We start from the raw sequence: 23023 nt of genomic DNA, 5'->3' as shown, positions 1-23023 counted from the left end.
CCTGGTGGTGCAGTGCTCTGCCCCTGCCCACCATCACTAGAAGATGGCCAGATCAGCCTGATTTGGGGAAGATGCCCAACTTACAGCTTCCTGCCCTTCCTCTCTTTGATCTCAGAAGATAGAGGAAGAAATCAAGAAGGGGCAGGGGAAAGTAGCATTAATTGAGCTGTGAGGAATAGCAGGGGTTGGGCTGAGGGACAGGATCAGGGGCATCTCATTTTGCTGATTTTGGCCCATTAATGTGTACATGTGTATGGATGTGTACATTTTAAAATCAACAACAAATGAGAAGAAAATAACTACAAGGAGGAAGGGGCCTTTGGATGTTTCACTGCTAGGAGCAGCATGGATCAAGGACACATCTGTCAGTACATGACACACGCACATGACATGCACGCACGCATGCATGCATGCACACACACACACACACACACACACACACACACACACACACACACACGTCACACATACCGCACTCTCCACTCCAGTCTCCCCTCTGGAGCCAGGGTCCTTCACACTGACTTCCGGATCCATTTGCTAAGTTGTCTGCTGTCGTCCAGGTTTCTTCTGGCCTGTCTCTCTGGCCATCGGCACCCTGGCCTGCCGAGGCCCTTGAAGGCCATCTACCAAATGTAGCCGCCATCATCTGCCTCACCAGCCTCACCCTCCTCCTCCTCAGCCTCCTCTCCTGTTTCTTCTGTCTCCTTTTCCTCCTCATCCTCCCAGCCGACACCACTTCCAAAGTCCCCTGAGAAACCTACGATGTCATCTGTTGGGAAAAAGTAGAAGGCTGGTAAGGAATCTACTGCATCTACTCTGAGCCAGGGGTCCTGCCCCACACATATGAACTCAGGAGCAGGTTCTCAGGCACCAGCTCTTACCACAGTCAGGGTTCCCATGCATGCGTGTGCCCGTCAGCTCCAGGCCCAGCTGGTCCACACACCAACAGTCACCACTGCTTTGGTCACACTGCATCTTCCGGTAATAGCCATCCTCATCACAGCTTGGGATGAAGACACCTGAGGGTGTGTGTGAGCAGGGGCCCAGTCAGCCTCAGGACCTGGCCAGCCTGGTACCAACACCCACCCACTCCCACCCCAAGAAACCAGACACTCAAGGATTGTTTCTTCCAGCACTACTAACTGGAAGCACAGATCTTCTTTCTCATCGTCCCTAAATCACATTCTCAGGCTACTTTGAGGGTGCCATTGACCACTGATGTTTCTTGGGTTCCACGACCTTCATCTTGTAGGACATTCTATCCTCACCTTGTTAGGAATCTCAATCCCATTCTTGGATTATCCCCAGCTAGAAGGGTAGGGATTCTCTTCCTTCTTCAGAACCACTTGTTTCTCTCAGGTCCCCAAACTATCCACTAGACATCTTGTGATTTGTTTACTTGGGGGGGATAAGAGCCATAGAGACAGCCAGGGTGACTTTGGGTACCCTAGAGTGGGAAGCCTACGACACAGGGGCCTGAAACGGATGGCAGAGTAGGTTCCTCTCCAAGGGCTGGAGGCCCGTGAGCCCAATCAGCACAGCCCTGTGGGGAATTGGGGGCTGGAGTCTCATTAGTGTATCTGTCTCATAAGCCCAGTCAAGTGACTCTCAGGGAGTTACAAGACTTGTGTTGTGTGGCCCGCACCTCAGGATCACTGTACCCTCAACATTACCTCCTTTTCTGCTGGGTTTCTCCCTCCCTCCCTCTCCCCCCCCCCCTTTCTCTCTGTCTTCCTTTCTTTCTTTCTTTTTCTTTTTTTTTTTTTTTTTTTTTTTTTTTGAGACCTCAAGATTTTTCCTGGTTCTGACAGTGTATGTGTCTGGCTTATTATCCTCCCTTGGGACAACCCGGTTCTTGACATTCTTAGACTAGTCTCCCAGAAAGATCTCTGCTGACCTCTTTCAGGAGGCTTATACCCATCTGCATTGTTCCACGGTCACTACACAGCAGTCTGAGGTGGGAATTCTCTTGATGTCAAGTGTTCCCATGGCTAGTCTGTCCAAAGGCCTTCCTTGGCCAAGAACCTTGTCTGCCTTGGCCATCAGTTCTCAGCTAGGCTGGGCTCACTCTCCTGTCTTTGCAGGGCTTTCCTTTAGAGCGTGAGTGAGCACCTCCCATGGAGGGGCCCCACTCCAGCCTTAGACACACATCTGTTATTGAATCCGAGTGGAGGAGGATTCTCCAGAAATGGGCTGGATAGCCATGAAGTGCTTAAACACACTCCCTGAGGGGCAGCCGAGGAGACTCTTGCCTATCAAACCCATGAAACCAAGAAGAGCATTTTCCTGTGTGGTCCTAGGCCAGGTCCTTCCCATAGGTTCATCATATGCCATGAAGAAGGGCAGCTGGCCTCTCTGGTTCTCAAGGGAACTCAGGGCAGCCTCCCTCCTCCTCTGCACTCCTTCTCACCTGGCTTCTTCTTGGCTGCCTCCTGGATCTGTGTGCGCTCCAGCTCTGCCAGGCAGGGGGGCTCTGTAGACAGAAGCAGTCTTAGGGTTGACCAATGCTGTTGAAAACACCCCTAAACTTAGAAGCCTTTGTGGGAGCTCTGCCTAATTAAACATCTGAACTCTCACATCAGACCACACCAGGATGGTGGTGGTATGCACAGATCCCACTAAGAGCCTCAAGCATGTATAGGGCTCTGATGAGTGAAAACTCCCAAGGTCTAATTAAGGACAGCACTACAGCTAAGGATCCTAAGATCTAGGGGTGTTGGCACTCATAGGGTGAGTATAAAGAATTCAAAAGAAAGCTGGGTATAATGATGTACCCCTTTAATCACATCACTCTGTAGGCAGAGGCAGAGACAGGTGGATCTCAGTGAGTTTCAGGCCAGTCTGGTCTACATAGACAGTTTCAGGACAGCCAGAGTCAGATAGTGAGATCTTATCTCAAAAAAACAAAAACAATACCCAAACCCAAAACACTGGTGGTTTGAATAGGTATGGCTCCAGAGATTCGTGTGTTTCAATGCTTGGTCTTTAGGAAGTGGCACTATTAGGGGGTGCTCAAGCTATGTTCAGGGTGGCATGCAGTCTCCTTCTGTTGCCTGTGAATCAAGATGTAGAATTATCAATCCCTTCTCTGTCTGAATGCCACCAAGCTTCTCAACATGATAATAATGGAATAAACCTCTGAAACTGCAGGCCAGCACCAATTAAATGTTTTCCTTTATAAGAGTTGCTGTGGTCATGGTGTTCTGGCTCTGAGCATCTGCAGCTAACAAATGTCATGCAGCAGGTGTGATAATATGTTGTATACTCCCAGCACTGAGGAGGCTAAGACAAACAAGAGAATCACAAGCTCAAGGCCAGCCTGGAATACAGGGTGATTTGTAAGCCAGTTTAGTCTATATGATACCCTGTCTTGAAAAGAGGAAAGAAACACAAATAAAAGCCAAAGCTGGGTGTGGTGGCATATGCCTGAAATCCCAACACTGGGAACTACAGGAAAGGTTGGTTTCAGATACATGGTGAGTTCCAGAACAGCGCAGGGTATGTGAAATCCTATCTCAAGAAGAAGAAGAAGAAGAAGAAAAAGAATGTCTTCACACGTGTCTTTACATGAACAATAACTTACATAAGTTTGGGGCAAAGCAGGTATGTCCATCAGAAGGGAAATCACTGAAAAGCTAATGTGTCTTCAACTCTGATAGCTTCATTCACACCACCCCTGCTCAGATTCTCCAAGGGGCCCCAAATCTCCACATTTATAATTATGTGTTTACCATGTGTGTATGATGTATGTGTATATGTGTGCTCCTGTGTTTCAGAGGGCAGGCATGAGCATGCATGCATGTGGATGTTAGAGGTCAATTTCTCAAGACAGCTCTCTCCTTCCACATTTATGTATGTTCTGGGGCTGGAGCTCAGGTCATCAGCACAAACACTTTAACCCACCAAACCAGCCCTTAGCCCCACATTTATTATCTTTTTTCAAAAGTGCATGAGCTTCAGGCCCCCACAAAATCCAGTCCACCTAGAATCCTGCCCAGGGAGAGAGCTAAGTGTCAGCTGCCCTGGGTTCTAATTGATGAGTGAAGCCCAGGTAGATACAGCAAGGAGGTGGGCTGGGAAGGTTCTGGACCTAAGCATGTGACCAAAAGGCAACTGTTATGACTACCAAAGAGAGACTGGGGCTGAGAGACCCCAGAAAGGAAGTCAGTGCCAAAGAACCACAGGGCCATACTTACTCTCCCTCCAGAAGCAGAGGCACCACTCAGCAGTAGAAACCCGGCCATCTTTGTAGGTATCGCAGGAGTTGAAGAAGGGGCGGATGCAGACCTCATATTTGTCCAGGTTGATGGCAGCCAGTTCTGTCTGGTCCAAGAAGAGATCTCCACTGGTGTCCAGCTTGGAGAACATCCAACCAATGGAGTCCTTGCAACTGGCCCCCAGGTTCTTGTCCAGCCCTAGGGAGGAGATTGGGGTTGCTGTCTGTCCATCCATCTTGCTATATCTTTCTCAGATTAACCTGGAACCTAACCTTGGGATTCAGAAAATGAATAGCCGAAGGCCTTTGCCTCTACCCCTACACAGAACTATACCTGACTCACTTAAGCCCATTTTATAAACCCTTCAGAATATGTTTCTTCAGGAGCTGGAGAGACGGGCTCAGTGGTTAAGAGCACTGCCTACTCTTCCAGAGGACCCAGGTACAATTCCCAGCACCCACACAGCAGCTCATACCTGTCTGTTACTCCAGTTCTTCACACCAATGCACATAAAATTGAATAACCTGTTATTTCTGTTATTTAAAAAAGTTCCTGTACCCACGTATTACAGTTGAAGCCAACCTCCCTTCTTCCAAATGAAGCTCTTTGGGGGTTCACATCAAAGGCTCAAGATCTGACAAGAAGGGGCACATCTGTGCACACCTGTTTGCCAGGCCCCTTTCTGTCTTCCTGACCCCACCCTGCCCCAGGCAAAGCATTGGTTCCCCATGCCACCTGCGGGGTTGGTTGCACTGCTGGCTGAGCCATTCTGCTTGGAGTTCTCACGAAGGAGCTGGAACCAGTCTCGGAGTCTATCCCCCAGGTCAGCCAGGTCCTGTCCTGTGCAGGTCTCTGCGGTGCAGAACAGAGCAGAGGTTCCAGGAGGGATGGGGTGAAGCAGAAGCCCTGGATGCTGGGCAATGGTCAGGGGAACAGGAGAAGGGAGGAGGGGCTTCCTCTCTTCCCATCTCCCTACCCCTGCCATTTGCTCTGCCCCTCTCTCCCATTCAGTCTAGCAAGGCTCCTTGTGAAAGGACTACCATCTTCCCCAACACCTTGAGAAAAGAAAAGGAATGAAGCCCCAGTGTCCTGCTCTTTGTCACCAGGACCCCAAACTCCACAGGTTCCAACACCTTTCCCTGTTATGACCAATTGTTCCTTCCCATTCTTCAAACTATCCTACGGTCCTGAAGGGTGATTACCTGACTTGCCATCGGTGGCGGATGTAGTTGCCTGCTCCGTGGGACAGGGACAGGGGCCCTCACATCTCACCGCCAGCTGCTTGCTGCTCAGGCATGCCTGCTGTTCCAGTTTACACTGCACGAGAGAGCTCAGGCTAGGTGATGAGGGCTCAACTACAGGTCCTGCAGCCAGGGGCCCTGAGGGTTTCAATCTCCCCAGAAAGAAGGACCACGGGGTTTTTGTGCTTGCTAGAAGACAGCGAGGCCAAGGGAGGCCCAGGGCTGTGCCATGAGTTTGAGGTGGAAGCCAGACCTCTTGGACCTTTCTTGGCAGCTTCCTACCCACAAGATACCTTGTCCTCTCACATGGAGTATACCTTCTTTCTCCTCCCCGTCTGCACCCTTCTTTTTTCTCCTTCCCCTCTTCCTCCCAACTCCTCTCTCCTCACTTCTTCTAGCTTCTTTGTAAGCTCCATGGCTCCTATATGCATCCTCATACCTATTGTTCTTTCTCTCCTCTCTTCCTTCCCCTCCCCACCCTGTGACCACATCCCCTCAGCAAGGACCTCTTTAGCTTTGGAGCCTGTCTTGATACTTGCTTTTGCAGACAAGGCTGGCCTTGAACTCACAAAGATCCACTTGCCTCTGCCTCCCAAGTGCTGAGATTAAAAATGTGTATCACCATGCCCGGCTCAGAAAGGACCTCTTACATATGCACCTTGTGCCAGCCCAAAGGCTCTCTCCAGGTCTGGGGTGACAGTCCATGATTAAGGTGCTTGTCGTACAAACATTGGGACCTGAATTTAGACCCCCCAGAAATCACATGAATGACAGGTAGGCATGGAGCACATCTGTAAATCTAGCCTCAGAAGGCAGAAACAGGGGATCCCCCTGTTACTAACAAGACTAGCAATATCACTGGGAAACCCTAATCTAAGAAGGAAAGACAATGGAGGGGTCCAAACATCAACCTGAGTGTACGTACACACACACACACACACACACACACACACACACAAAAGAAAAAAAAATAGAAAAAGAAAAAAGTGTGTGTGGGGGGGTTCTCCTCAACTCAACGCTAGCTAAGCAGCCCTAACTACTCCTTCTAGAAAAATACTAACCAGCACCTATGCTTCTCTGGAACTCTTCAGTTTGTAAAGGTGCATTCACAAATAGCTTCTCAAAATTCCTCAAGGTAGGAATCTATACACTCCCAAGGTTCTTCCTCTGATGGAGCCTGTGCCCTACCCACAACGCCCCCTGCTGGCTGGTGAGCATGGAGACCTCAGTATGAAAGTCCTTTCTTCTTCCCAGCAAAACTGACCAATGAGCTCCCTCCTTCCAACCAGAGCTCTGGTATTTTGTACACTTTTCCCTGGTTTATTCCACATGTATTACCTGCCCAAACATGCCTTCATGTCTCTTCCCTGCCCTCCACCATGGCCAGGGCTGAAGGGCTGCCCTGAACACACTGACCCAGCCCTGCATCAATCCTAGGAACTCATCAGGAGATCAGTAAGTGGTTCCTCTGTTCCCGTGGCTCTGGGTACACCCCACGCCCACCTCACACACGACCAAGGCTACTCACCACCGAGCTGTAGGTGTGGCCATCAGAGCCACAGACTGAAGCGAGCTGGGCCATGTGACAGGGCTTGCAAGTGGAGTCTTTGTTTCCATGGAGTTTCTGAGAGGGCTGTTTGATCCTGTGAGAAGGGATGGGGAAGATGTGGGGATGGAAATAAAGGTAACAGAAGGGCAGAAGGCCCGTGAGACCCACAACATGCAGTAAACCACTCACCCACCCTGCCCATCCTCTCCCATCACTCCCTTATCAGACCCAGCTCCAAAGAATGGACCAACTGGGCAGGACATGGGCCCTCACTAGGCCTTTTTCAGGGAGCAAAGAGAGATCTGATTGCAAGAGGGATCAAAAAGAGCTGAGGCCATGGGCCACATCTGGTGTACACACAGTTGTTTTGTTTCACCACCAGGAAGTTACTGTTGTGTTTTTCATGAACATTCACAAAATGGGAGAGTTGGCATAACAACCCCCAAATGCCCAATGCCTCCTCCATAGGCCTCACAAACTAGAGTCTTCAATATTTTGTGAAACCCCCACATGTCAGAACAGGGGACTTCGGGTTGTCTGGTCTAACCTGTTTGTCTAAGACACACAGGACACCCAGCTAGTCCTGTTTTGGTGAGATGTGGAGTATGTTCTCTCTCTCTCTCTCTCTCTCTCTCTCTCTCTCTCTCTCTCTCTCTCTCTCTCTCTCTCTCTCTCTCTCTCTCCCTTTCTCCCTCCCTCACTTCCTTTCTCTCCAATTTCTCTCCATTTATGGAGAGCCAGTTGCCATAAGGGTGAGGGCACCCAAACCTCCCTATGGAGCTTTCCGGTGACTGGGAACTCACACCTCCCAACGACAGCCAGGACTTCCCCTACATTTCCATGGAATTCTGAAATTCAAACTTGCACAAATATCCTCTCCTTAATCCCCTAACACCAAAACAAAACCAAAAGATCTCTCAAGGTGGGAATCTTTCATTTTCTTGAAGAGACCATGTCTTCCTGCCCACAATGCCCCCCTGGTTGCTGGTGACCTCAGAGGGAAAGTCATTGTCTTTTATCGAAGACCCTGTGCCAGAACCAACCAAACCAACAGAACCAATCCTGGATGTCCTAACCCTTAGAAACAATCCAATCACATGATCTTGTTATGCATCACTAAACTGTGAGTGATGTGTTCTCCAACAGCAGATGCCTAATATGTAAGGAGGGGTCATAGAGTCCCACTCTGAACAAAGCAGACCTCTCTGGGGCTCCTGTCACTCACCTGTGCTCCAGTTTCTTGCGGCTGATGCACATGGCCCGCTGGTAGCCTTGGGCAATGCACACCTTGTGGCGACTGCACTTTACCTTCTGGCAGGGGTCCTTGGTGGTGTCCAGGGCTGTGGGGACACAAGGTTGGGACACTGACCACCTAGAAGCACCCAGGGTCCCCAGTCCAACTGCAGACCCTAGAGGTTCCTCTCTCCAGCCACCCTCAATAACCAGAGTTCAGGACTTCAAGTCCTGTACCCAAGGTACTGGCTGTCCAAAGTCCCAGAGCAGTCGTAGCTCTTCTATTCCCATGGGTGTGGGACTCCTCCCTCACACACCTGGAAGGGACATGCTACCTTCATCTCCTTGCTGATTGTCCTCCCAGCTCTTGATGTAGTCATCCTAGGAAGAGTTAGAGGGATGGGGAGAAAGGAAGGGCCCAATCACATGTCAGGGCTAAGGCTCAATTGCAGGGACCAGGATGGGAGAGGCCTGGGCTACTATTTCCACACAACAACCACAGTTGCCCACCCAGGCATTGCCCATAGCCTCCCCACACTTGATACCCTAGAACCCTTTCCAGTCTCTCCCACACTTCTCTCCACCCCACACTGGTGCTTGCAGGGGAAGAGAAACAGTTGGGATGAGGCCTGGGTTATACTTACTTCTACTTCCTGGAGACAGGATGCCATCGAATCCACAGGAAATGAGCAGGGGAAAGAAAGAGAAAGGAAGGACTTCACTGTGAGGCCCACCCATGGACCATGACTCCCAAGGCATCCCTAGCCTTTTTGATTGTGTCTCTAAACCCAGCAACACCATTTGGAAACCAATATTCCTATTTCTTCATTACAGAAAACTTACACTCTGGAAGCTGCAAGGTAAGGCCCATGGTTTTGAAAGGATAACAAACCCCAGCCCAGTGCTGGCCCTGCCACCAAGGCAGATGTCGAGGGAGCTGTACTGTCTGGGAATGGTTTCTCATGCCTCTGCCCTGGGTAGCTGGGAAACAGCACCCAGCTTTTCCCTGCAGCCCCTTCTTTGGCAGGCACCCTGCTGTCACCTGCCCACCCTGTGAGGGAGGTGTGAGGAAGAGTCCTCTCGTCCAAGCTGTGGGAAAGCTGGCAGAGCCCAGATGGTGAACAGTGGGAAGGGGGCAACAGCACCAGTGGCGAGGCTTCCCTGATTATCATGGACCAGGGAACCTTGAAAGGTCCTTCCAGGTCCCGTGAGCTAGCCCTTCCTGGGTAGAAGAAACAAGGATATTCAGAGATGGGCAATTAGCTGATTCAGATCACACCTTCACTGACCCAGATCTCAGCTGCCATAGCCCTCTCTTCCCACTACATCACAGGGTCTCTGAAACCCAGGCCCTTGGAGATCTTCCCACTCCATTCTGTCCCATGGCCTGGGGACCACAGCCTGGCTAGAGGTAGGAGGCTTCCCATCTATCTCCCTTAGCTTCCTCCCTTTGCCATCAAACAGCTTTCAGGGTGTCTGGAAGAATCTGCCAGGCAGGTAGGATCAGCTTCTGGACCCTGGAGGATATTAGTACTGAGAGCCAGCCAGCAGCCTTCTCTACATGGGACACTGATGAGAAAACTCACACAACCACCTGCAACCCATCCTTTTCTTTGCCATACTTCTGTCAGAGATGTAAGGGGTAGACATGGCATGGGCCTGATGTTTAGCTGTTATGCCCAAGAGAAAAAGGCATGTGATTCTGGCATCACAGGGGAACCCAGTGGGAATGACAGGGGTACACAATGAAGAGATGCTCATGAGGGCTTTGGAAGCCTCCTCTGGAAATTGGCAGGCAACAGGGCAGAGGGGATAAAGGCTCCCATGGAAGAGCCAAACAGGCAATGGTCAAAATAAATGGGCCATCCATCCATTCAGGCCTATCTAGGTGCATACATGTGTGCCTTAGGGCATGTAATGTGTGTGTGTGTTGTGTGCAGCCATGTGTGCACATACCCCCTCCTCATTTGTATGGGTATGTACATGAGCATACACATGAGCACATGAACGCAGGGACACTTAAGGCCATCCACCAGTGCCAGATGGTTTGCATCTAGAAATGAAGTAGCGCCTCCGGTTTTCACACTGAGCACAGCCTTCCTGCCTCTTTCCATAGATAGGGAAGGTATTAAGAGATGGATGGGAAAGGAGGGAGTGGCCCTGAGAGGAACAGGCTCCCTGGTAGGGAGGGTGTGGCTCTTAGGACGCCTCTGCCTGCCTCTCATCTTGCTCTCTGTGTCTCTCCCATCTGGCCTCTCCCCTCCCTACCCCTTAGTTCTCCTCACCATGGACCCCACAACATACTCAATCAGCCAAGTATCTCCCAGCTGTTGGGCTCAGGGTCAGACAGGAGAAAGGTCAGCAGGGCCCAACACTCCAGGCTTGCTCTGAAGGCCACAGGATGAATGTCACCCCGCCCCCAAACCTGGTCCTTTGCTGGGGCCAAAGAATGACAGTTCAGTTCTAGTCCTTTTCCAGCACCTTGGGGGCAGGGTTCCTCTGCTGGAATCCTCCTTTATCAGAGATGGGTTGAGAATGGCCAAGTAGCTGAGGCCAGGAGACTGGGGCAGAAGTAGGCACCAGCCTCTTTGGTGTGTGTGTGGGGGGTGGGGGGTTCTCCTGCTGGGATCTGGTTGTTAAGTGGGGAGGGTGGATTGGTGCTGCATGTCAATAATTGCAGCAGTCAGGAGCTAAGGCAGGAAGACATCCAGTTCAAAGATAGTCTGAGCTGCATCCTGGGACCGTCTCAAGCACAGAGGATGCTGTGATTAGTTGGGATTTGGGAAGCAAGTGTGATCTGGCTGTGCTTGGCCTTCAAGATCTGTGCTCTCAACACTCGCCCAATCCAATGCTGGAGTGGGCAGGGCCTGAGGTGATCTATGATCTTCTCACTCAGGGGTACCTGCTAAGGGCCTTGGAGCCCACTCAATATACTTCAGCTGGAACCCACTATAGCTAGACTGTAGGTAGAACCCTGGGACTCAGTGCAAAGTGGCTCTTTAAAGCTTAAGGCCAAGAATGTCAGATTAGAGACTTGATAGTGGGGAGGGCATTAAAGGATCCACCTATGCCATGCCCCACCCCAACGAGGGGTAGCCTCCATCTGACAGAGGATGACAGAGAGGGACAGAGGAGGCCCTTCTGGACAGGAGCAACATTCCAGAATCCATCTAAGCCCTATAACCCACTGCCATGCACAGCTGGGGAAGGGCTGGAATCCCTTGCATCTCAGACACTAACTCCTGGGAGGGGGGATGAGAATAGGAGCACCCAGGGCCCCAGCTTTCCTTTGCTAGTACTTCATACACACTCCTGGCCTCTCTGAGAGGAGCACTCCCCATAGTGAAGCTGTTCTGTCAACAAGAAACTCAGATTTAGATGCAGAATGGGGGACAGAGATGAAAGGTGAGGGGCTCCTGGGAGTTGAAGGAAGAAGGGTCACTGCTGGAGAGCAGAGTCCAGTGGGGATGGGAGAAGAACCACTCTCCATAGGGGTCACAGGGAGAGTTGACAAAGGCATCTTGCAGGCAGCATGGAAAGGTCGCTCTGGGGTAGAAGTCAGATGGGGGCAGCCAGTACCATCTACAAGCAGGTGAAGGTGATTGTGGTTAACTGGGAATCACACCCTTCCTGCAATGTGTCTATTTATGGTACACAAGTGGGCTTATTAGAGGTTCTTGGGAAAGAAGATGCCCTATGGCTCTGCTACAATCCATCCTCACCTGACAGGGTTTTGTGAGCCTTTCTCCAGTGCTCTGGAGCAGGAGCCAGAGCAGACAGGAGGAGATAAATGGGTACTGATAGAGGGACACGCCTGTCTTCCCTGCCTAGTGCACTCAATAGGATCCCATAGCAGGCAAGTGAGAAAAGCTTCTAGAATGTATAAGGAATGGTGATTTTAAAGTAAGTTCCCAGGTTGGGGTTATAGTTCAGTTGGTAGGGTGCTCATCCAGCACGAAGGAGGCCCCAAGTTCCACCCCCCAGGAGTTCAGAAACTGTGTGGCAGCTCACTTACAATCCCAGCTTTCCAGAGGTGGTAGAGGTAGGAGGATCAGGAGTTCAAGGTCATCTTCAGCTACATGGTGAGGTCAAGGCTACCCTAGACATAGGAGACCCTATCTCTTTAAATGAAAATAAGAAACCAGTCCTTTCCAAACACTTTGCAGCAGCAACATTAAACATGAGAAAATTCATTTTTAGGGGTATAGGGAATCATAACAACTGGGCAGAAGACAGTAAGAGGAAGGCCTGGCATCACCATTCCCTGCCTTAAAGAGGGATACAAGGGGGAAAGGCTGCAAACCATGTCCTTAAAACACCACTCATCCACAAAAGCTCAGATCTCTACTCTGTACTTCATGAGCCAGGGCTCACAATAGGTCTCCCCATTCCCAAATACCATCAGGGACTGCTCAGTCACATGAGTTGGTTCTTGTCAAGCTCTGGGCAGCCAGTAGGCTAGGGTTCAAGTCTATACTCCCTCCAGCTGTGTGTCTTCTGGCACTCTGCTTATGCCCTCTGATTTCTTCAGCTCTACCAGAGCCTGGGGGAGAGAAAGAGCAGCCATTTGATCTCCCTCTGAGTAGAGTGTCACACGGCCCTTTCCAAGCCACCTCCTCTGCCTCCCCTACCACTCTCTCCAGTCCACACTGGTCCTCCAAGACAGCTGAGCTTGAATTCCTCCAGAAACCCCTGTTGGCTTTGCAGTAACCTTCCCCAGGCCAGTGCCAGTTACCCCTTTTTTCCTGACCATGTCCCCTTTTTAACTGCACTCATTTATTTGGAAGGGTGGATGGACAGATAAACAGACAGGGTAAGAGAAAAAATTCCAATCACAGTGTTAGCAAGATGTTTCCTCTTGCAGAAGACACTTAGCATTTCATGCTCTCCCCCATCTTCATTTTTTTTTTTCTGCAACTAACAGATATGAGAGGGAAAAATCACCTCACCATAAATTTTACATTTAGAAACCCTCCTCTGGTCCCCTGACACCTTCAAAAGGTTCATCTTGTCATCTGTGTCTGACCACCTAGCCCAACGTCCACCCAGGGATCTCTCAGCAGGCCATGGCTTTGCACAGCTGCCTTCTGCATTTGGCACACATGTTCATGTCTGACTCCAGAACAGCTGGAGTCTGTCACAACCCAGCCCAGCATCATCTTCCCAAACCCCGCCCTTGCCTGGTTGTCCTACCTTGAAGAGTCAAGTGTAGTTCTGGTGACACCCACCCAGCAATGTCACTGTTTCTGCTTCCCTGTCTTATTTACCCAGCCAGTTCCTTAAGGGAAGATACCGTATAGAGTTCATCGTTCCCTGCCCAGCACCCAGTACAAAGTGATAACTCTAGTAACAATAGCCAACTGTCTTTACACCAAGTACCACTAGGGAAGCATTACGCTAAGTACTTTCTACTCCCTGCCTTGTTTACTCTTTGCAGAAACCCTAAGAGAAACTTACTGCTGCTATCTCGATTTCTCAAGTGATGAAACTGAAGTGACTCATGAAGGATTTCACAGCAATTGCATGACAGAATACTGGTCCCAAAACCCATGTCCCTAAACAGCACACCATAAATGTTAACTGAGAAAGACAGACCTACATCGGGTAGAACCAGGAAGTCGTATTCCAGGCGATGGGTAGTTCCTCCTACTTTGTTAACATGCTTCAAAAAGACCCCAAGCTGTGGGGGGCGGGGAAGGCTGGCATTGGAGGGGACAGATTTCGGGCTGGGGAGTGGGGGCTATGCTCCCTTCTCCAGGCTCTTTGCAGAAATCCCTTCAGCCACCCCTGGTTTTGCAGGTTTGGAGCTAACCCACCTCCTGCTTTGATCTCTGCAGCTCAGCTCAGTTGCCATGGAGACAGGCCCACTGCGCCAAGCTGGGGGAGCGACGAAGTGCGCAGGCCTAGTGGGCTTAGGGGGCACATGCTGGGTATTTTGGAAGCTGTTTACTTCCTGTCATTTTAATTAGCACCCGAATCACCAGCTCACTTCACAGCTTGAGTTAACCCAATCCCTTCCATTTGCTGGGGGCAGTGGAAGAGGGAGGGAACCCAGCGGGGAATTGCCCTAGAAGACCCTGACTTAATAGGTGACACTCACCCTTTTTCTTCAGCAGTGTGGTGAGGGAACTGACCCCTTGCCACAAAAACGCGCAGCACGGAGTCACAGTGCTGGCTTCCTGCTTGGCCTTACCACTGGATGACGAGCAAGTGTCACCTACCCAGGGCCCCTCACTACTCTCTGCAATGCTCAGAACCAAGATGGAGGAACAGGGCGGCCGGGGGGGGGGGGGTGCGGGGGGGGGGTGCCATGATTGCAAGTGAGACCTCAGCCAGGTTCTCTGCGTGCACCTGGCGGCTTGGGGACAGAGGTGGTTACAAGGGGCCACAAATACAGACTTCTGCCATCATCTCTCAATGAGGAAACTGTCACAGCACATTCACAGAATGGCATAAACCCATCATGAGAACTTCAGAAACCTCAGCTTCTGTAATTCTGTTATGGCTTTTTTGTTGTTTTCATTTTCTTAATAGATCAAGAATCTCTAAAACTTTAAGTGGGTCAGGTCTCACCTAAGCTGCAAGAGGCCTGGTATCTGACAATCATTTCACTTCATTCCAGAACCCACATAACTGGTGCAGGAATGTCTCTCTCCCCTGGGAAAGGCCCAGAGTTGAAGGGGGCCTTACAGAGTACCTTCTCTTGTCATTCCCAAGATACAGCCACAGAAAAAGTTGAGGAGGGGAGAGGTTAGACCGCCTGGCACAGCCTCTGCCTCAGTGAAAGGGAGCATCATTAACACCTACTTTCTCTCACAGGGCTGTGCTCATTGTATGAGGCCAGGGCAAACAGACTGAGACAAGAATCTGGGAGATGCAGCTCTCGTCTCCCCCCCACACACCTCTTTTCCCCTCTCAGGAATTCCCTTCAGAGGTAAAAATGTGCTTCTCCTTGCTCCCTGCATGCCTGGAGCCTGGCCTGGGCTCAGGTATGCCTGCACCAACGCCCTTGCCAATGCCAGATAAGGCCAGAGCATGACCTCCTGTGACTCTAGCATAATCTGTGCTACCTCCTCAGTCCTTGGATCCTGTACTTAGCAGTGACCCCCGCTGTGTGTGAAGGGGTAGAGAAGAGGAGAGGGGCTACTGGACTGGACTCTATTCTGAACTTTCTCAGGGCCTTGGTTTCCCTACTGAACCACCAGGGATGAATCAAGGTTGCAATGCAAGATCACCAAGGAAAACTCCAGCCATGAGCTGAGGAAATATGTAGAAGAACACTAGACCACAAGAGCAGAGAGGGTCCTGGGCACCTGGCTTCTGGGGCCGCTTTCTTCATAGATAAGAGCTGGTGAAGCCCTGGGGTTCTACTCTTCCAGGTCTTTCAAATGAAGAAATGAGAGAATAGGAGGGGGAAAAAGACTGAGTAATTGCAGCCTCTCCACCATGTCCCCAGGCCAGTGCCATGGAGCCAGGGGGCACAAAAGGTGGGCATCTGCCTTCAGCCAGGCACAGATACATAGGCCCAGGGGCCTGGAGGATAAAGAGAATGGGGAACATCTTTCCTTATGTCCTCATCACTCTGAAAAATAAACATCCCAGCTCAGAGCCCTTTCCTCACCTCACCTTCAGGCCTGAACCCATGGTGCTGTAGCTGGCAAGGAGTAATAGGGATTTCGAGGACGGTGAGTAGGTGGGGGACCCTGTCTGGCCATCACACTTTCCACTGTGTGAGCATTTCTATGGAGCACCTACAACACTCTGAACAGTATGTCCAGGACTCTGAGGGGCTTACAATTACAGAGAAAAGTGACAAACACAGTAATAGCTTCAGCAGGCTGGTCCTTGAGATCCAAGCAACAGTGCTGTCCTAAGGCAGTGCACACAAATGCCAAATGAGCCTGCAGCCAATGAACGGTGAGGAAAGGGCTGGGGGTGGGGCTGTGAGAGACTAGCTTACCCTAGAACCAAAGCTGGGCCCATCTTCTCAGCACAGTTGGGCATAGTGACTCCCAAACTCTGCATCCTGAGTGCACGTGCCCATAATCCCATCACTCAGGAGACTGAAGCAGGAGGTTTGGTTCAAGGAGGATTGCCGCATAGTGAGTTTGAATCTAACCTAGAATATATGATACTCTGACTCAGAAAACAAACTAACTGAACTCTGTATCCAGGCCTAGGCCTACACTTAGGTATTCCCTATCCACAGTCCTCATATGGACCCATATGGCTCCTGGGAGAGACAGGAAGAGACAGGCTATGTGTCTGGTGTGTCTGCCCCACTCCAATCTCCAATCTCATGTACAGAGACCAAAAACCCCAATGTGGGGTGGTGACAACCTTAGAAAGTAACTAGGTTTATATGAGGTCATTAGGACAGGGCACTTAATCATGAGATCAGAGTTCACAGGAGAAATGAGCAAAAAGTTCAAGACAGAGAGCACTGGCTGCTCTTCCAGGGGACGTGGGTTCCATTTCCCACACCCACATGAGGGCTCATGGCTGCTGGAACTCCAGTTCCAGGCACACACATGGTACACAGACATGCACACAGGTAAAACACCCATACAGGTAAGATAGCATAGACATTTTTTTTTAAGAAAAGGGAAAGACTGGTGCTCAGTTGCATGAGGACGTGGCCAGAAGGCCACCAGCACCAGAAAGAAGCCCTTGCCAGACAGTGTGCACGGCACCTTGATCTTGGACCCCCTACCTTCTGGACTATAAAAGGTAAAAGCCTTGCTGCTGATGTGTGTCTATCTATAACACTTGTAGCAGATAAAAATAGCAGAGGAACCGGGCACCTTTAATCCTAGCACTCGGGAGGCAGAGACAAGAAGATCTCTGTGAGTTCAAGGCCAGCCTGGTCTACATAGTGAGCTCCTAGACAGCCAGGATTACATAGAGAATAATAGAGAGGGTGTTCTGAGGTGCCAGAAAGCCAGAAAGCTCAATCACAGACCCTTCCTCAGGAGGAAAAGAAAAGCCAGTCCTTGAACCCTAAACTTTTCCACCCAGTCAGGGGCAGGGACAAGGGCGGGGCAGGGGGCAGGTATGTTCCTGTGTCTCTTTTCTGGTATCATGGAATGCTCAGAGTTCAGTGGATCATCTTCATTAGTCTGTGTGTTAAACCAATGAGAAGATCAAGGTTCAGAAAGACAAAGTAGCTGCCTCAGGGTCACACAGTTAATCTGTCTTCCCAGTAGGAAGAGAAAAAACACTCTGCCTGAGTCCTTGGGACCTGAGGCAGGACAGAGCTCTCCCATCCTTCAGACAGCTCTGACCTCATGGAGAATCAAGTGGCATGGGATGTCTGTCTCCCTGAGAATGGCTAGAAGTCTAGAGGAGCATCCTATAGCCTCGTTGAGCAGCAAGCCTCTTCTATCCCTCTCTTCCCAGACTCAGCATCCTGCTGACCTTTCAAATCCATCACCATGCTGTCCTGTTCTGGAGATGCCAACCCTCCAGAGTCGGAAATCAGGGTGGAGGAGGAAGCCAGTGACGGACCTGGCCTGCTCCCAACCCAAATTATAGAATTCCTTCTGACCCACTTTTGGGTTCTCACAAACCCACGCCTCCTCACAACATAAGCACAGATTGTCCCTACACTCACACTGGCTTAGAGGTTGGGAGCGAGAGGGGACAGTCATCTGGGAACTCTTTTGCAGCTTCTGCATGTTACTGGCCTATTTGTGTGCACAAATATATGAGACTGGCTTACAGCCAATAGATCAAAAATCCCAACCCCCTGATCTGCAGCCTCTGGGATGACCCATGATGTCCTGGATGCAGATACCCAGATCCTTAGCAGACGAAGGAACTAATCAAGCAACTGTACTGTCCCTAACATAAGGAATGAGGCAGGTTGTGGGCCAGCTCCAAAGACAATATTTCACCTGATGCTTTCTGTATGGCAGGGGTGACCTGCAGGGAAGCCCTTCTTCCTGGGACAAGAAGCTTCCTCAGTGTACATTCATGCCAGCCTCCCAATCTGAAGCCAAGTGAGAAGAAACTGAACTCAGGCCAAGCTATCCTAGAACTCTGCACTCCCTGTCCCTCCAGGCCAGGGCCATTGTCACTTTCCAATGAGATGCTGCTCCTTGCTGGGTGGCCTTGGAAGCTGATAAGACACTAGCCAGGGAACACTTGGCTCACTGTAGTTGACTCCCCCCACCCAACCCCATTCAATAGGTCCTGGATCCAAGTTCTGGAGCTGGGGGCACAGCTCAGTTGGTACGGTGCTTGCCTGGTGTGCACAAAGCCCTGAGTTTAATTCCCAGCACTGAAAAAAGTGGGCACAACAGTGCAAGCTTATAATCCCTCACTGGAATACTGAGCCTGTCTCAGAGGGAAAAACAACAAAATCCCAGCCCTGCCATTGCCTAGCTGTGGATCCCCAAATAGGTCACTCGATGTCCCCGTGCCTCAGTTTCTTTGACCATACAAGGGTAGATGGCCAAGGGACAACTGTCTCACGGGTTGTGGAGGGACACATGAGACAATGCATATTGGGAAGACTCACTGCCATCCCCGACTCAACATGGATTAACAGTGTGCCTTTGGCTGCCACGCGCTATGTTCAACACTCACAAATACAATTAAAATTTAATGGAAGTGGAGTGCAAAGCAGAGAAGAGCCAAGAGGAAAGAGAACAGCTGGTTCTTCCCGGCCAAGCTCTTTGGAGCCAGCCCTGGAGATGCAGTGTAATGGCTCTCTCTTCTCAAGTGCCCATATCCATGAGGCCCTGCACACCGTGTTCCAAGACCTATAGACAAATCTGACCCAGCTCTGCAGTGAGTGAATTTGGATATGGGAGCACTGAAGAGTGGGACTCATAAAACGCATAAGACTGTCCTGGGCAAAGAACTTTGGAGCCGTGGAGCCAGGCTTAGCCCACTAGCTCCCTAGCTACTTCATCATGAATCTACTCCTTTCTAGGAGAAGAGACCAACAGGCCTGAGATGTGAAGGCTCTATGCCCACTAGAGGGGAGTGCTCACACAGAGAACGATAATCTGAAGGCCCTCCTTACCCAGCCAGCTCCATACACCCAAGCCTCTCTCTCCTCTGGTCCCTCTGACACGAGCCCCATTTTCCCCATTCATCGGTCAGCTGTTCAGTGAGACAGCCCCTCATCCATGTTACTGATGTGCTGGATCCTGTTCCAAGAACAGCACACCTCTTGCTTGCCTCTCACTCACCAGTGGCCTCGTGGCATCTGTGATGACTTATGAAGCAGGGTCAAGCGCAACCTGGCAGTCCCTCAGGGACTCCCTCAAAATTCCTTTTTCTCTTACGAAGAGCTGATGTTTTCCTATTTTTCAGAAGAGCTGACTGGATGGAGATGGATGTAAAGACCCGGGTCACAGAGTCTGATTGGGGGCCCCCAGCTCTTAGGGCAAGATGAGAAGTGTGTGCAACACTGGCAGAGTCCCTCCAAGTACAGCCTGTGCACCACACAACTCCAGGAGGCGCCATTCACACTGTGGCATGGCTACAGTTATGCAAGGCAATGGCTCGGAGCTAGCAGCCTTTTTGCCTTTCAGTAGAAGCTGCCAACAGATTCCCACAAGGCCACGCCCTCCTGCCTCATCCTCTTTGTCCTACTTCCCTCTCTGACCCCATCCTCCTGCAGCCAGGGCTCCCCAAAATGGGGCCTTAAAATCTGTGTGTTTTCAAGGCACAAATACCCCCCTCTCCACCACCAATGCAGGCTCTATGAATCCTGCAGGCACTGGCCCTGTAATTTTAATGCTAGTACCTTTCTTCTGATGGGAGTAATGATGACATCAATACAGGGAGACAGGTGGGCAGCCCTGAGCTGGAGGTCAAGCCAGTCAAGCATTTATTGGTACCCACTGTGTTGGCTGCTGGAAGCAGGTGGATGGAGAGAAGGGAAAGGAAACTTTTTATTTTTAAACCCTCACTATTATGATTAAGTGTTTCTTTCTCCCTCTGACCTTCACTAGTCCCAGGCAGATCAAGCAGCCAGAGAGTCAGAGGGAGGCCTGGACCAGTGACACATGGATTCCTTCCGGAAGGACCAGCTTGCTACTGCCCCTTCGTTGCTGGACTGCAGACTGTGGCAGGGGACTGTGCTAATCTGGGCTGGTCCTGCAGGTACCTGGGGAAGGCCTTGCTGGGTTGTAGGCTGTCTAGGCTGGTGGGGCAAAGATGGAGATCAAGGCCCACTAATGTGGTCCCTGGGACCTGCATACCTGGGGACCTGGATGTGGTTGGTTGCACCTTCCCTCTACAAATGAAATCATGTCAGTTTGACTTTGAAAACAAAAAACATGCGAATCTCTGCTTCTTCTCATACTGTGGCTGGGTGCCCTATGTGTGTTTAAAAAATAATGTCTAGACAGATAACCCAGGCCGATTCCAAAAAGAAAAACTGCAAATGCCAGTTATACATGCTCTAACAGAAAGCATTCCCGGGTCCCCCACCCCACCCCCGCCCGCCCGCCCGCCTTCTGGGTCACCGAGCATCTGTTTTCTCAGTAATAACCGGCAGCATGCCTTATCAGCAGTGGACCTTACCGAATTAAAACAAGCTCTTTATTCTGAAACAGAATCAAACTGTTGAATAGGAAAAAAAAAGACATCTAAAGAACTTGTGGATGTTTAAGAAGTGAGGACAGTCATGGTGTGACTTGTCTTCTACTAGGTGAGTAGAATAAGAGATTCTGGGAAATGAGGAGTAAGAGCCCAAAGTAGAAGTGGCTTTCAGAGGTCAGGGAATCAGCTACCGCCACATCACCACATTGAAGGGCGATCTACATATCCAGGCCCATTCCCCCTAGCCCCCCATCGCCTCCTGAGGTGCCCAGAAGCAGCCACACCCTCCCTTCCTCACCCCTGCCCACGCCACCATCTGCGAGGTGCGGACGCTGCCTGCCGCCCTGTGGGAGGGAACCCGCCTCTTATTCCCTCCCTGATCTACAGGTGCTGGTAAACAGAGCTGCGGCGTCCGCCGGTCCGCAGCCTCCTCCCCACCCCCACCCCCAAGGTTAAGTCTGGTTGTGGCAGGCGTCCGCCAGGGCCCCCCAATCCAGCTCCTGAGGTTCTTGCTTCTGTTTCTCACGCTCTCCGAACTAAGGATGGGTCACCTGGGTTTCTAACCTTGCTCGCTCGCCAAACATGCTCCAGAAGAGCCAGAACCCTAGCTTGACTCTGGTGGCCAGGGCCTTGGGCATTTTCACTGTGCCTCCCTCCCCCCATTAAGGGACACGCCTTCCACTATCTCTTAAAAGGGTTAGGGGAACTCTGCTCCAAACTCAAAATCTGACCACCTCTCAGTCCTTAGGCCTTCAATCCCCTTCTTGCGAAGCCTAAGGTGGGGACGGAGGACACCCATGCGGCGGCTACCTTCCTTGCCGGCCCCACCCAGACCTGCTGCCTTTGCCAAGGCTCGTGTGTGCAGCCTGCAGCATCCACCCGGCGGGGGGCTGGACTGGAGTGGGGGGGGTGGCTGATGGCAAGGAAGGGACAGGCGGGGCCCAGCAGTAATCCGGGCCGGGGTCCCCACATCCCGCACCTCTTTTCTGCGACAAGCCACCGGGCAGACCTTGTCGCTAGCCTAGGACTCTCGAGGAGGCTGCGGGACTGAAGGTCCCATTGCCGGTGGCCACAGGAACACTAGAAGGGCGCGGGTTTAGGACTCTCGGTGTTGTTTACTCTTGGCGCAGTTAGCCCGGCAGGCCGGAGAGGCTCTGGCTCTGACACGCGGTGGCGGCTCCCAGCGCGCTTGGGGTCTCTGCTCCCCGCCTCCCTCCCGGAACCCGCGCCCGGCCCTCCGCGCCCCGCCGCTCACGTCTCGGAAGCGGTTCCAGTGCTTAATCTTGCCGCTGTACTGAGAGATGGACGACAGCCATTGCTCGTCCTCCATGAAATTGCCTGGGGTCTCGCCCTCCTTGAGCCCCTTGGTGTCGCCTTCAGCCAGCGCGACCACTGCGAGGAACAGCAGCGGCAGCGCCAGCCGCCCGTAGCCCGGAGCGTTCATCGTGGTCTGAGCTTGGACCTTGGGGGGGGGGGGTTCTCGACTTCTGCAGGATTTGATGTTCTTCCCTCCAACGCGCCGTTGGCGAGGCGTTGCGGTCCTCTTCAGCCCTCCTCCTGCGCTCTGACTCCAGTGACTGACGGAGGGTGGGTCGTGGCTGAAATGTGACCTGGTTAGCAGATGCACTTGTCTGAAAAAGCCCAGCGCTGGACGCGGAGGAGAGAGAATCAGAGAGGCTGCGCCAGCGGGGGCTGTGTCTGTAACTGTAGCATCAGCATCACGTTTGACATCATCATACCTGGTTTAAAAAAAAAAAAAAAAAGGAGGGGGTAGATTTCAAAGCAGAGTGCTGGATCAGAGCAGCCAAGCTGCAGCGCAGGGCTGCGCAACCCAGCCCAGCTCCCGGGGAGTTGCAAACCAAAGAAGCAGAACCCTAAGATGTCCCTGCTGTCTATATCTAAGGGTGGATATTATAGAAGAGCCCCGGGGTCTTTCACAGGGCCGCAAAGGGGACGAAAACTCTCGGGTTACCAAGCCAGTCGGGCTCAGGTGTCTAAAAGGGAATCTGGCCACAGAGTTTCTTCTCCCCTTGCCTCCTCTCCTCCCCAACCCCCGAGTGGCCTGTGCCACAGTTCTGACATCTGGCTCCCTGCGAGTTAAGGCGCTACGGTAATGGGTGGTTTCTTTAAGACAAAGGCGGTCTAACAACTGGCTGCCTCTGAACTATTGCCCCTCAGACCCACAGCTCTTTTCAGCGCATGGCTCGAGCACTGAATGGCTG

The 23023-nt window shown here is 51.4% G+C and overlaps 1 protein-coding gene across 1 annotated transcript; it reads right to left on the bottom strand.

The window, feature by feature from the left end:
* Positions 1–455: 455 nt before the first annotated feature.
* Spock2 (SPARC (osteonectin), cwcv and kazal like domains proteoglycan 2) lies at positions 456–22579 on the bottom strand. Its single transcript, XM_051186790.1, has 11 exons — positions 22057–22579; positions 8885–8893; positions 8576–8621; positions 8233–8347; positions 6987–7101; positions 5420–5534; positions 4953–5069; positions 4197–4415; positions 2411–2473; positions 882–1019; positions 456–769 (listed from the first exon to the last, which is right to left on the bottom strand). Exons 1-11 carry the CDS (start codon positions 22243–22245, stop codon positions 624–626), a joined length of 1272 nt encoding a protein of 423 aa, XP_051042747.1. The 5' UTR covers positions 22246–22579; the 3' UTR covers positions 456–623.
* Positions 22580–23023: the final 444 nt, after the last annotated feature.

Source organism: Phodopus roborovskii, unplaced genomic scaffold (genome assembly GCF_943737965.1).
Source record: "Phodopus roborovskii unplaced genomic scaffold, PHOROB, whole genome shotgun sequence".
Lineage (NCBI taxonomy): Eukaryota > Metazoa > Chordata > Mammalia > Rodentia > Cricetidae > Phodopus > Phodopus roborovskii.
The sequence above is the reverse complement of the archived record's forward strand: the minus strand, read 5'-3'. Positions and strand labels throughout refer to the sequence as shown.

What these genes read in the sequence shown, in the direction of transcription:
- Spock2 (XM_051186790.1), bottom strand. Translation starts at nt 22,245, where the DNA reads ATGAACGCTCCGGGCTACGGGCGGCTGGCGCTGCCGCTGCTGTTCCTC. An exon ending in CGCAAGAAACTGGAGCACAG is followed by an intron (nt 7,102 to 8,232) that starts GTGAGTGACAGG and finishes CCCTTCTCACAG; the next exon opens with GATCAAACAGCCCTCTCAGA. An exon ending in GGCAGCCAAGAAGAAGCCAG is followed by an intron (nt 1,020 to 2,410) that starts GTGAGAAGGAGT and finishes ACACACCCTCAG; the next exon opens with GTGTCTTCATCCCAAGCTGT.